The sequence below is a fragment of the Panthera onca genome, chromosome A1 (assembly GCF_046562875.1).
Source record: "Panthera onca isolate mPanOnc1 chromosome A1, mPanOnc1 haplotype 2, whole genome shotgun sequence".
Taxonomy (NCBI): domain Eukaryota; kingdom Metazoa; phylum Chordata; class Mammalia; order Carnivora; family Felidae; genus Panthera; species Panthera onca.
In genome coordinates this window covers 125,185,029-125,199,838 of record NC_138339.1, presented here as the reverse complement: position 1 = coordinate 125,199,838, position 14,810 = coordinate 125,185,029, and the positions used below count along the sequence as shown (strand labels likewise).

At 40.0% G+C, this 14,810-nt stretch overlaps 1 protein-coding gene across 5 annotated transcripts in view; it reads right to left on the bottom strand.

The window, feature by feature from the left end:
• KLHL3 (kelch like family member 3) overlaps positions 1 to 14,810 on the bottom strand; it is a 279,419-nt gene that overhangs the window by 94,922 nt on the left and 169,687 nt on the right. For 2 of the 5 annotated variants that reach the window (XM_060636063.3, XM_078450777.2), the window contains one exon: positions 5,912 to 6,031. In XM_060636063.3, coding sequence (XP_060492046.1) covers positions 5,912 to 5,949 — 38 coding nt within the window. In that variant the 5' untranslated portion in view covers positions 5,950 to 6,031. Of the gene's footprint in view, positions 1 to 5,911; positions 6,032 to 14,810 lie in introns of those variants that run through there. The other 3 variants (XM_060636062.3, XM_060636071.3, XM_078450783.2) reach the window with 2 other exon arrangements.

The window sequence follows — 14,810 nt, the reverse complement described above, 5'->3', positions numbered from 1 at the left end:
GAGAGGGGACTGGGGAGGAGCAGAGACAGAAGGAGAGAGAGAATCCCAAGCAGACTCCATGTTCAGCACGGATCCCGATGTGGGGTTCAATCTCAGGACTGTGAGACTACAACCTAAACCGATGATAAGAGTCGGACACTCAACCGAGCCACTCAGGTGCCCCAGAAATTAAAAAAAATTCAAAGCCATTAAATACCTTAGAATTTGATATGATCTTTAAACACCACTAGAATGCAAGCTTCATTGAGAACAAAAGTTTGACTCTCTTACCTAATGCCACATCCCTGTAACTGAGCTCCTCAATCACCACCACTACCATCATCATAATCATAGCTAGGAGTTGCAGAATGTTCATTATGTGCCAGGGCCTCAAAACAATATCTAAGGAAGAGGTATTATTATTATTATTATTATTATTATTATTATTATTATTATCATTATTATGCTACATGCTGTTGAAATCAGTAATTCTACTTCTAAGGAATTAATTCTATAGAAATAATTGTGAATGTGCACAAGTGTTTAACAACAGTAATACATGTGCTATCACTGTTCTAAGGACTTTACTTAGTATCCCCTTAACAAGCCAGCAACCCTGGAACTATTATTAGCCTCATTTTATGTTTGAGAAAAGTGAGGGCAGGAACATTAATTAACTTGTACAGGGTCACAGAACTGTACTACTGGAGCCAAGATTTGAAACCAGGTTGCCTGCCTCCATGGTCTATGCTTGTGCCCAGTATGCCATATTGCTCCAAACATTACCACTGCAGGTGCTGTTTACATAAGAGATTTGAATACTTAAAACATCTAACAACAGGAACTGGGTTTTTCAAAAATTAACCAAAAATACAGAAAATCATTCATCCACTTAAAATAATGTTGTAGAACAGTTCTAACACAGAAAAACTGGTTCAATACAGGGGCACCTGGCTGGCTCAGTCCATAGAGCATGTGACTCTTAATCACCAGGTCATAAGTTCGAGCTTCATGTGTGACAGAGAGTTTAATTAAAATCAAAAAACAAATTAAAAAAAAAAAGAAAAAGAAAACTTGTCCAATATAGTGGTAAGAGAAAAAAAATCTGGTTAAGATATATTTTTAAGAAAAATATTCTCCCAAGTGTTAACAATGGTAACCACTGGGTATTAAAATTATAGATGATTTTTTGCTCATATTTATTTTCTAAATGATCTATAATTATGTTCCTTTTCAAAAAAAAAAGAAAGAAAAAGAAAAATGGAAATTTTTTAAATTAAAAGAAAAATAAAAGGGAAATCTATGCCTAAACCTGCACTAAAAATTTCCTGACAAAACATATACAGATTGTGCTCTATTTGAAAAAAAAAAGAAAAGAAAAGAAAAATGGAAGAACAAGATTGTAATGGTTAATCTTATGTGTCAAATTAACTGAGCTAAGGGATGCCCAAAGATCTGGGAAAATATTATTTCTGTGGATTCTGTGACCTTTAAAAATGGTATCCTCTCAATAATGTCTTTATGTGTAAAATGGGATTTTCCTGTTTTCTCCTAGAAGTGGTATGGTTTTAGGTCTTACTTTCAAGTCTTTCAATCCACTTCAAGTTAACTTCCGTGAGGAGGATTAAGATTCAGGTCCAATTATATTATTTTTCATGTGGCTGTCCGGTTTTCTTAACACCATTTACTGAGGAGGCTACTTCTCCACTAAGTATTCTTAGCTTCTTTGTCAAATATTAGTTGACATATATGTGGGTTTATTTCTGGGCTCTCAATTCTGTTCATGGTCTGTGTTTGTGATATCGTTTGAAATCAGAAACTGTGTATCTCCAGCTTTGTTCTTCTTTTACAAGACTGCTTTGGCTATTCAGGGTTGTTTTTGGCTCCTTACAAATTGTAGAATTTTTTTCTGTTTCTGCAAAAGAAAGGCATTGGAATTTTGATACAGGTTGCATTGAATGTATAGATGGCTTTGGGTATTATGGACACCAGCAATATTAATTCCTCCAATACATAAAACAGATATCTATCCATTTATTTTTGTCTTCTTCAATCTCTTTCAATAACATATAATAGTTTTCAGCATACAGATCCCTCACTTCCTTGGATAAATTTTTAAATATTTTACTGTTTTTGACACTATTGGAAATGGAACTGTTTTCTTTCTTTTTCAGATAGTTCACTGTTAGCATATAGAAATGCAACTGATTTTAATAAGTTGATTTTGTATCCTGTGACTTTACCAAATTTGTTTATCAGTTCTAAAGTTTTTTGGGGGCATCTTTAGGTTTTTCTATAAAAAGGATCTTGTTATCTGCAGAGACTATTTTACTTCTTCCTTTCTTATATGGATGCCCACCACTTTGACTAACTGCTCTGTCTAGGACTTCCAGTTTTTGTTCAATAGGAATGGTGAGAGTAAGTACCCTTGTCTTGTTTCTGACCTCAGAAGAAAAGCTTTCAACCTTTTATCATGGAATGTGATAGCAGCTGTAGATGTGTCATATACGGCCTTTATTATGATGAGGTATGTTCCTTCTATATCCAATTTGTTGGGAGTTTTTATCATAAAAGGATGTTGGATTTTGTCAAACACTTTCTGCATCTATTAAGAGGATCATATGATTTTTATCCTTCAGTCTATTAATGTGTATGATCTTTTTAATGTACCGTTGAATTCAGTTTGCTAGTATTTTGTTGAGAATTTTTACATCAATATTCACGAGGAATACTGGCCTGCAGTTTTCTTATCTTATAGTGCCCTTATCTGGCTTTGATATCAAGGTAATTGCTGGCCTTGTTAAAATGAGTTTGTGAGTGATCCCTTCTCATCAATGTTTTGGAAGAATTGAGAAGGACTGGCATTAATTCTTCTTTGAATATTTGGTAGAATTCACCAGTGAAGCCATCTGGTCATAGGCCTTTTTTTATTGGGAGATTTCTGATTACTGATTCAATCTCCTTAATCATTACTGGTCTGTTCAGATTTTCTATTTCTTAATGATTCAGTTTTGGTAAGTTGTACTTTTCAAGGATTTTGTCCATTTCTTCTAGATTATCCAATTTGTTGGCATACAATTGTTCATAGTAGCCTCTTAAAATCTTTTGTATTTCCATGGTATCAAGTTGTAATGCCTCCTCTTTCACTTATAATTTTGAGTCTTCTCTCTTTTTTTTCCTTGGTTAGTCTAGCTAAAGTTATGTTTACCTTTCCAAAAAGCCAATTATCACTTTCAATGATTTTCTTCTGTTGTCTTTTTAGTCTCATTTCATTTATCTCTGCTCTAATCTTTAATATTTATTTTGTTCCTTCTGATAACTTCACTTAGTTTGTTTTTCTTTTTCTAATTCCTTGAAATGTAAAGTTAGGTTGTTTACTTGGAGGCCTGGAGTCTTAAATCAGACAGAAGACACAAGCCATACTGAAGAGAACTAAATGAGGAATGTCACTACTATCTACCTAGTATCTATGGAAAACAACACAAATTCCTCAGGAACAAGAAAACTGGACCCATAGGCATGAACACTGACCACTGCCTAAAACAACTATGGGTAGAGCTTCCAGGAAATCTGGCAGGAGGCATAATAAATATTGAGCAATAGTGCATAAGACAAATTTAATTTAACTTGGTTTTTACGCCAAAGACTGGGCCCTACAGAAAAAGGAAATGAGGAAACAAACACAGAACCAGACAGAATTTTTTTTTAAAGTAGTTCAACCCCTGGAGAAATACAAATCAAAGCCACACTGAGATACTACCTCATGCCAGTCAGAGTGGCTAAAATGAATAAATCAAGAGACTATAGATGCTGGCAAGGATGTGGAGAAATGGGAACCCTCTTGCACTGTTGGTGGGAATGCAAACTGATGCAGCTGCTCTGGTTCCTCAAAAAATTAAAAATAGAACTACCCTATGACCCAGCAATAGCACTGCTAGGAATTTACTCATGGGATACAGGAGTGCTGATGCATAGGGGCACATGTACCCCAATGTTTATAGCAGCACTTTCAACAATAGCAAAATTATGGAAAGAGCCTAAATGTCCATCAACTGATGAGGATAAAGATATGGTTTATATATACAATGGAATACTACTTGGCAATGAGAAAGAATGAAATCTGGCCATTAGCAGCAACGTGGATGGAACTGGAGGGTATTATGCTAAGTGCAATAAGTCACAGAAAGAAAGATACCATATGTTTTCACTCCTATGTGGATCTTGAGAAACTTAACAGAAGACTATGGAGAAGGGGGAGGGAAAAAAAAAGTTACAAACAGGGAGGGAGAGAGGCAAACCATAAGACACTCTTAAATACAGAAAACAAACCTAGGGTTAAGGGGGGGGTGGGGAAGAGGGGAAAGTGGGTGATGGGCACTGAGGAAGGCACTTGTTGGGATGAGCACTGGGTGTTGTATGGAAGCCAATTTGACAATAAAGTATATTTTAAAAAAAAGAAAGAAAGAAAAAGGTAGTTCAACCCCTGGAGTGTCTGGGTGGCTCAGTCAGTTAGGTGTCTGACTCTTGATTTTGGTTCAGGTCATGATCTCACTGTTCATGGGAACGGGCGTCATGTCGGGCTGTGCACTGACAGCACAGTGCCTGCTTGGGATTCTCTCTCTCCCTCCCTCTCTGCCCCTCCCATGCTCTTGTGCTCTCTCTCTCTCTCACAAAATAAATAAATAAACTTTTTAAAAAATAAATTAATAAAAGTAGTTCAAGCCCCTACTCAACAAACACATCGTTAGCTATATGTGCTTTTTACTTATGCCATTGTCTCTACCTGGAAGACTTCCCCCTAATCCCGCCACTTTTCATTTCTTTAACTCTTACTTGTCTTTCAAAATTTAGCTCAAGCATCATCCCTTTATAAAGTGTTCTCCAAAAACAAGTGTTCTCCAAAGGTGGCGTATGACATATTTGCTTTCATAGTACCCTTTCAGAAACAAATAATTATTGCACTTCTATCAACTGACAGGCGCCTGATGCATTCCTCATTCATAACACCTATTTTGTATTATGGGAAGGTCATTTTCATTTAACTATTTACATTTTTTAAGCTACCCATCGCAGAGCCTAGTCAGTGCCTCTGGGCATCTTTGGTAAATGCCTTGAAGAGCCCATGAAGTACCAGGTGCTAGAGATCAAAACGATTCAGAAGTTGTCCCTGCCCTCAGGGAGCTCACAAACAACAGAGAAAAGAGGAGACTAGCGATTATAGCTCACAATAGGGCTAACTATGCTGTAAATAATGCTGTGGGCAAAGGAACCTTCTGAGTTCTCTAGTAGGGAGGAGACTGGGTGTAAAGCCTTTATAGAGAAAAACATGTTCAGCGTCCCAAATCTGTTTTGCAGCAAACTCACCAAATGCACATATCAGCTTTATAAATAGCCTGCACACACTCACTATTAGCCAGCCTACAAAGGATGAGCACATTTGCATTTCATTCCTTCCTTTACACAGTTAAACTACATTGAAGAAGCTAGATATTTTTCCACTTACATAGCTGTCTTAACAAGCTAAGTTCAGACCAAGGAATGAGGGAGGGAGGCCAACAGAAAATGTGTAGCACCCACAATCTTTAATCTGCAACTATGTGTAGGTATTGCAATCAGTCTATTATTAGTCATTAGGCAGCTGGTTTGGTTGGAAACCAAGTTTATGAACAGAACTGCTATAGCCATAAAAAATTATTCCTCTGTGATTAAGGAGTACAATGAAAAGTGTTAAATAAATGCAAAGGAGATAGAGTACTTTCTGAAAGCCAATCTGTCTCGACTGGAGTTTAAAGGGGAAGCCAAGTGACTGAGAGTAGGTGGGGAAGAGTCAGAATTCACTAGGTGGTGGTGTTCCGACTTCTGTTCTCAGTCTCTGATGACACTCACTCAACAAGCTCTTCCCAAAAGGGCACAGGCAAAATAGGAAAAGTACCTCCGCAGTTCATTCATCACCTTGAACGCCTTCCCCATGTGGGCAGAGTTGACAGTGATGATCCTCTGGTTCTTCTCATCATCCCCAGCCTGAACCGGGGGCTGAGAGTTCGGCTTGATGCTGTGAACAGGAAGAGAGTGGGAGGGGAAAGAGAGGATCACATGTTGGTAAACCCAGTCACCCAGCTGCTACAACTCCGTGCATTTGCCCACCCACCAGAAGCATCTTTGTCAGCTTGTTCTCTTTGTCACAGACCCAGCAGGAAAAGAAAATGCGTTGGGTCAGCCATTTCTGCAGGATCTTCCAGTGCAAACTACATTCCTCTGGTGGAAGCTGGGTCCTAGCTCAGCTACTACCATCACGTGTGCGACTCTGTGGGATATCCTTATCCTCCATCCCCCATGCCCAAAAGAGGTGGAGGAGAAGGAGGGAGACAAAGTGACCACTCACTTCATAGGGAAATTTGTTCACTCAACAAAAATTTAATGGAGGCTACCATGTACCAGGCACTGTATTTAAATTTAAGGGAGGGGCACCTGGGTGGCTCAGACGGTTAAACGTCCGACTTCGGCTCAGGTCATGATCTCACGGTTTGTGAATTCGAGCCCCACATCAGACTCTGTACTGACAGCTCAGAGTCTGGAGCCTGCTTCCGTTTCTGTGTCTCCCTCTCTCTCTGCCTCTTCCCCACTTGCGCTCTGCCCCTCTCTCTCTCTCTCTCTCTCTCTCTCTCAAATGTTAAAAAAAAATTAAGGGAAACACAACAAACAAGGCACAGACACTGCTCTCACAAAGCTTACAGTTCGGTGTAGGAGAAAACGAAGTAAAAACCTAAACATCATATCCTATGTATCACGACTGGACATAAGTGCAGAGGATGGGCAACTACTCCGGGGCTGGCAGTATGAGGGGAAACTTTCCAGAAGCTGAGGGAGAGCAGAAATCCCAAGAAAGAGCAAAAGCAAGCAAAGTAAAAAGGAAAATGGAGAATATCCCAGCAGAGGAAAGAGTACATACACAAAGACCTGGAGTACAAGAGTCAAGTGAGTTCAGTAAAACTAGAAGAGAGTCTCAAGAGCAAAGCCTAGAAGACCGAGCAGTCCTGTAAGTGTCATATTAGCAAAGCCATGGAGCTTGGATTTTACTCTGAGACAATGAGAAGCCATTAAAGGGAGAGAGAAGTAGACAGGAACAGGTGAACACATCTGTCCTTAACAAAGATCACATTGCCTGCGGTATGGAAAACAATATAACAGGAATGAAAGCTTTTGGGAAAACAATCCCAGGGTAAGACAAGGGACTGTCATTATTATGAAAAGAAGAGCTATCCATGTGGGCTAAGTACGCAAGTGGTGACTTCCAAGTCATTCACAACCTCGAAGTCCTCTATACAGAAGACAAACACTCATATCCCTATGGATGCCAAGTAGGTGCCCAACAACTCCTAAGCAATATGTCTCAGCTTTATGTGGGGAGGAAAAAAAATTATCGAAAGAATGGTCAATGGTCAGTCAGTTAAACATCTGACTTCGGCCCAGGTCACGATCTCCCAGCTCCTGGGTTCAAGCTCTGCTTGGGGCTCTGTGCTGACAGTTCACAGCCTAGAGCCTGCTACAGATTCTGCGTCTCCATCTCTCTCTGCCCCTCCCCCACTTACAATATCTCTCTCTCTCTCTCAAAATAAACACTAAAAAAAATTTTTTTTAAAGAATACACAAAAATGGACTTCTTTTCCCAACCTAATGAAACTTTTCAGCTCCAAGGTCAAGTCCAGGACCTTGGAGTTACCTCTGTTCTGATAAGAAAACAGGACCTTCTCCATTTGTGTAGATTTGGAGTCTCACAGTTCACTCCAACTCTCCAACTCTAGTTTAAAGACAGTTTGCTTTGCCTTTGCCTGGCGTGCCTCCTTCCACGCCACCACCTAGACTTGCAAACTGGCTTGAGAAAGGGACTTCTGTGGTTAAGAGAATGTTCCAGAGACCTGACAGTCTCTACAGATCTTACAGTGAGATTTGTAACTACTGGAACAATCAAATCACAACCACCATGCAAGACCTACAGTTTGTCTGACCATCACAGACTCCTCTTTTGGCCTTCCTTCCCCACCTTCAGTTCAGCATGCAAATATAAGCCACAGTCATCTGAACTTTGGGACTATTTGGATTCTGGGGGCAAAGAAGTTAATTGATCAGGCACAGGAATATAAATATCAAGAGATACACAAAGGCAGATGATTAGAATTATATGTTGTTGTTTTTTTAACGTTTATTTATTTTTGAGACAGAGAGAGACAGAGCATGAATGGGGGAGGGTCAGAGAGAGAGGGAGACACAGAATATGAAACAGGCTCCAGGCTCTGAGCTGTCAGCAGAGAGTCCGACGCGGAGCTGGAACTCACGGACCGCGAGATCATGACCTGAGCTGAAGTCAGACGCTCAACCGAGCCACCCAGGCGTCCTATAGAATTATGTGTTTAAGGAGGAAAAGAAAATCTCAAAACTGAAGATAAGATCAACATGAAAGAGCATCCCGGAAAGTTGAAAAACTTCATGTGAGAAATCCCACAAGTGTTATTTCTTTTAAAGTCAATGTTTTTCCTACTCCAAGCCAGAAGATCTTATTTTCTATTTTCTACTAGAAGTTTAACATTTTTGCTTTTGTTTTCTAAGTTTATTTATTTGACAGACAGAGTGTGTGAGCAGGGGAGGGGCAGAGAGAGAGAGGGAGACAGAGGATCCCAAGCAGGCTCTTCACTGTCAGCACGGAGCCCAACATGGGGCTCGATCTCATGAACAGTGAGATCATGACGTGAGCAGAAATCAAGAGTCTGACCCTTAACCCGCCCAGGTGCCCTACATTTTTGCTTTTGATTAATGGCCCTTATTTAATCTGATGTTGATTTTTATGTCCTGGTGTGAAATAGGGATTTAATTTTTTCCATATGTTCCATTTACTGAATACTTATTTTTCCCACTTACCTGTCATGCCACCTTAAGTCATGTCAAAGTTCCAAATATAGGGATCTATTCCTGGACTCTCTAAGCTATTCCATTGGTTGGTTTACCTGTCCCTATGCCAGTACCACATTATTTTTGTAACTTCATTATAAAGCTTGATATCTGACAGGGCAAGTCTTCAATCCAACTATTATGCTTCAAATGTGTCTTGACTATTCTTTCTTTATTCTTTCACACAAATTTTAGTATCAGCTTATTAAGTTCCATGACATATTATGAGATTTTGATAGCAACTGTAATGATTTATAGATCAATTAGTATAGAACTGATATCTTTTTGATATTATGTTTTCTGATCCATGAACATGGAATATCTCTCTCCACTTATTTAATCGTCTTTAATGTCAAACTTTTATATTTTTCTTAATAAAGACTTTATACATTTGATTAAATTTATTAAGTACTCTAGGGCTTTTGTTGCTGTTTTACAATAGCAATGGTGTCTTTTATGAATTTTATTTTCTGATTGCTATGGTTTATAAAATGCAATTGATTTTTGCCAATTACTAAACAGCCACCTTACCAAATGTTCCTATTATTTCTATATTTGAAGAGTCGATAAAGTGTTCTATGTAAACAGTCAAATTAACCTGCATATAATGCCAGAGGGTTTTTTCTCCCCCTCCTTTCCAATTCTTAGGTGTCTAATTTTTTTTTTGAAAGAAATTTTGCACTGGCTAGGATAGCCACACAATGTTGAATAGAAAATGTGCTAACAAATATTCTCGTTGTCTTTCTGATTTTAAAGATGATGTTTTTAATGTTTCTCTATTGTGTATGTTTGTTGTAAAATTTTTATAGATAACCTTAATCAAATTGAGAAAATTCCCTTGCATTTTATTGCTTTTTAATCATAAAACTATACTGAATTTATCAAATATTTTTGTGAATCTAATGAAGTGATCACATGGATTTTTCCCTTTAACCTTTTAATGTGGTAAATGATACTAATATATTTTCTAAAATTAAACCATATCTGCATTTCTGGGATAAATCTAGAAACTGTAAAAAAGACTGCATAAATATTCACCATAAATGCTATCTTCAAACTATAAAGAGCCTTAAAAGCCAAGGGAAAAAATATATAATATGATATTGACCAGAGGACCACTGAAGGGTTCTGACAGGGAACTAATAAGATTAGAGCTCCTAAAAGCCCAGTGGACAGACAGATTCAGTTCCATTTCACATATATGGAGATGTAGAATAAACACAGCCATTTTGGAAGCAGTGACAATAATCTCCAGTGTGACTAATGGGCAGGAAGGCTTGCTCTTCCTTGTTGTGTTGCTTTTGCACTTTCCAGTGTGTCAAAATGGTCCAATGAATCAGTCCTGTTAATACAATGTTGTGTTTACCAAAAGGTCTCAAACATAGATTACCTATTCAAAGGATTAAAGCTCAACAAAATGCAATTCATACCAAAGCCTCCCTGAAAGAAGTGACTTGGTGATGCCCACCGGGCTGGTTAGGGAAAGGACATCTGGTCTTCCCACTATATCTGGAGCCCTTCCCACCCTTGATACAGGGGCAAGGCTTGACATCAGACAGATCCTAAGGTCTCTTTCTTCCCCTGCTCTGCAGCTCTGTGATGACATGGGAACTCTGAAGTAGAGTCTAGATCTCTGCTTTCTGGAAGGTACAAGCTTCATGGCAACTCAGTGACCTTCCAAGGAACAGGAAAGTGAGGAAAGAGAGAAGGTGAGTGCTCAGCGAAGTTAAGAATCTTGTACAAGATCACAGAGATAATAAGTTATAAAGATGGAAGCTGAGTTCAGGTGTCCCTGACTTGAATCAACCCAAGCTATTTTCACCAGAGTCTACACCCTCCAGCAGGATAGAATATACATATATACAAGCGTGCAAACACACATCTCAACCTAGGGTCACATGGCTCAGGCAGAGATACTAAATATCCCCATTCCCTCCCCCAAATCTTTCTCCCTCCATACATACCAAGTCTTAATTAGTTAGTCCCTATACACAGCCCACTCCCACTCTCTAAAGGCCCCAATGTGCTCAGTTCTTTATGCTAGACACGGCTGGTGGATCCCCCTCCCCACCTGTGAAACACAGACCACACAGAGGTATATTCCCACTCTCATGTCCATGTTCAGTGTCTATAAAATCATACTTTTCACTCTACCCAGACCCAGCCAAAATTAGACACACACACACACACACACACACACACACGCACGTTTCTCTAGGCAGATTCAATCACAAAATGTTTTCTCCTGAAGTTTTTATTAGCAAATGCCCTTACTCTAAGCACAAACTGTTTGATTTCTCCAAGAGCAAAGAATGGCTCCAAACTTGACCATCCCTTAAGTTTCAGCCTCTATTGACTCTTTTTTTTTCAATATATGAAGTTTATTGTCAAATTGGTTTCCATACAACACCCAGTGCTCATTCCAAAAGGTGCCCTCCTCAATACCCATCACCCACCCTCCCCACCCTCCCACCCCCCATCAACCCTCAGTTTGTTCTCAGTTTTTAAGAGTCTCTTATGCTTTGGCTCTCTCCCACTCTAACGTCTTTTTTTTTTCCTTCCCCTCCCCCATGGGTTTCTGTTAAGTTTCCCAGGATCCACATAAGAGTGAAAACATATGGTATCTGTCTTTCTCTGTATAAGCCTCTATTGACTCTTAAATACTGAGAACAAACTGAGGGTTGAAGGGGGGTGGGGGAGAGGGGGAAGTGGGTGATGGGCATTGAGGAGTGCACTTGTTGGGATGAGCACTGGGTGCTGTATGGAAACCAATCTGACAATAAATTATATTTTAAAAAAGTTTCAGTCTCTATTAAAACCATACCAGGTTTCAAGAACTTCCAGCCAGTCCAAATGAGGTAAGTGAGACTTCCAGGTTTCACAATATGGCAAGAGGCATAAAGCCTACCAAATTCCCTCCATAGTTGATATTAATTTATATATGCCCCTTCCACCAGACCTCAACCTCTGGCTACTTAACAAAGGAGCATTCATTTGTGCTGAGATGCTCAGAGTTTCAATAACATTCAAGTTGAGCCATATCTAAGATTTAAATATATCAACAACAGTAGACATGGTGAGAAAGTACTGGCCAGGCAGAATCCTTGCTGTTTCCTATAGAATTAGACAGAAATAGTCATCAAAGCCATTTTCCACTTAAGCTGCAGCAGAATAAGACAAGTCAACTTTGTCAAATAAGACAAGTCACTACAAATCTGGCTTAAAATTAAATAAATCTTACACACTGTCCTGTTAGTAGTAAACATACCTCCATGAACCACCACTGCTGCCATGGTGAACACAGGGAAGTGAGTAATTCCATGTTGCTGCTGTTGAAAGGCCAACAACCCCTTCAATAAATAGCCCAGAGAAAGAGAGTATTGCAAGATGGCTCAGACTTAATTCACATTCTCACTGATGCCATTTAAGAAGTCATACATATGAGGGGTGCCTGAGTGGTTCAGTTGGTTAAATCTCTGACTCTTGATCTTAGTTCAGGTCATGATCTCATGGTTTGTGAATTCGAACCCCACTTCCGGCTCCTTCCCAACAGCATGGAGCCTGCTTAAGATTCTGTCTCTCCCTTTCTCTACCCCTCTCCCCACCTCTCCCTCACTCTCAAAAGAAACAAACTTGAAAAAAAAAAGTCATACATATGAGACAGTCAAGACTCATAACCCTAAGAAGGATGAACATAGCTGTCCCTTCCTTCCTGGGTTCTCCCATTCTCTTTTCCCTTGGGCTAGCCTGTGACAGTGGCCTCTCCCATGTCTCCTACTACAGTGGCTATCCCCCATTCTGGATGCCCTCCCTCCAAGTACTTCCTGCACACTATTGCAGCATTAATCCCTAAAAGGTCATTCTGATCACATCTTTCAGATTCTCACTGCCCACAGATTTCTTCAGGGGTCATGAGGACTGTAGGCTAGAGGCTCAGTCAGAGCCACCTGCTTCCATTTATTCTGTGTATTGTGTGTCCATGTAGAATTTTCTTTCAAAGAACTATAGAGCTAAAAACCTGAAACATTACCAGACTATAGGATAAAGTCATGGTACCTTGCTTAGTATTCAAGGTCCTCCTTGACCTGGACTGAATCTAAATCCCAGCCCTATCTCTTCCTCAAATATTTACTGAGAACCTGTTTTCTACTGAGCAGATGAAATTATTCACTATAGACAGATTCTGCCTTCCTTTTCTTCTATCATAATCTAAATACCTGTTCTTTCAGGACCAATTAAGGTTGCCTCTTCTATGAAGTCCTCTGTATACTTCAGTCCTAAGTGATCTCTGTCTTCCTAAATTCCTCAAGTATTTCTGTCCTATAACTGAACTGGCATATAGATTTGATTATGTTTTCATGGTACCTATCTAACAACCCACTCCTCTCCTACTAGATGCAACATATCTGGTGGACAAGGAACATGGGTCTTTACATGGCTTAGCCTGCCCAGCATAGGGCCACACCCACAGCAGGCCCCCATCCCATGTTTGTCGTCAATGAACTCTGACCTGAAAACCCTTCACTTGTCCCTACAAACTGATAAACAGTAGAGCAGAGTGGAAGAGTCTGCCTCAACCAATGACTCAAAGCCTAACCATTTATTTTTTTAAGTTTTTTTATTTATTTATTAGAATCCCAAGCAGGCTCCACACTGTCAGTGCAGAGCCTGATGTGGGGCTTGAACTCAAGAACCATAAGATCATGATCTGAGCTAAAACCAAGAGTCAGATGCTTAACCGACTGAGCCACGCAAGAGCTCTCTCCCCACCCCTTTTTTTCCCCCAGCCTAATAACTTAAAAAAGTGAATGTGGGGGGCGCCTGGGTGGCTTGGTCGGTTAAGCGCCCGACTTCGGCTCAGGTCATGATCTCACGGTCTGTGAGTTCGAGCCCCGCATCGGGCTCTGTGCTGACAGCTCAGAGCCTGGAGCCTGTTTCAGATTCTGTGTCTCCCTCTCTCTCTGCCCCTCCCCTGTTCATGCTCTGTCTCTCTCTGTCTCAAAAATAAATAAATGTTAAAAAAAAAAAATTAAAAAAAAAAAAAGTGAATGTGGGATAGGTTTTCAGAGTTAAAATATAAATCAATACACACAAAATGTTACAGAAGTTCTAAATAAAAATAGAGAAGTTTTAAATAACAAGCCCTCTCAGCACACCACCTCCCACAGCCATTTCTCCTGCCCTCCCTTGTCCTCTAAATTCTACATACCCAAAGTCTATTTTGACTCCCTCACATTTTGCACAGTAACTCATACTCAGCCTATGCAATACTGATACCCTCCACCCTCCCTACTCTTCCTCAAGCCTACTGTTCTTTCTGTATCCTCTATCTCAGAGGCAAAACCAACCGCCCACTCACCTATCCAAAGCAGAAAGTGGGATGTCATCCTTGATATGCTCTTCCCATTTTCACCCCCCTCCCATACAACCCCAAGTGCTCCTTTAATCTCTCTCCACTCCATTCCCTTCTCACAGTCATAATCCCCTTCCTGCCTTGTATACAACCATATCCTCCTCCCTGACTCCAGAGTGACATTTAGAGAATATTAGTAAGAGCAAAGGATGTTCTATGTGAAACCTCTCACTGGTTCCTCACTGCGTCCAGAATAAATCTCAGAGACCTCTCCTGGCCCTTTATAACCCCATCATTGCCCTGAAGACTTCTTGCTACTACAGTACTGAAATACTTGCACCTAAATACACCAGGCTCTTTTGCCCCACCCCACTCATTTCTACCAGCCCTTCAAGCCTTCATGCTGGAAGTCTTCCCTAGCATCTTCCACTACCCACGAGATTAACTTCCCTTCTTCTGTGTTCCCACAGTACTCTGTGCTTCCTTCCATATAAATTGTAATTACCTCTTACTTTTCTGTCTCCCCCACAGTGGG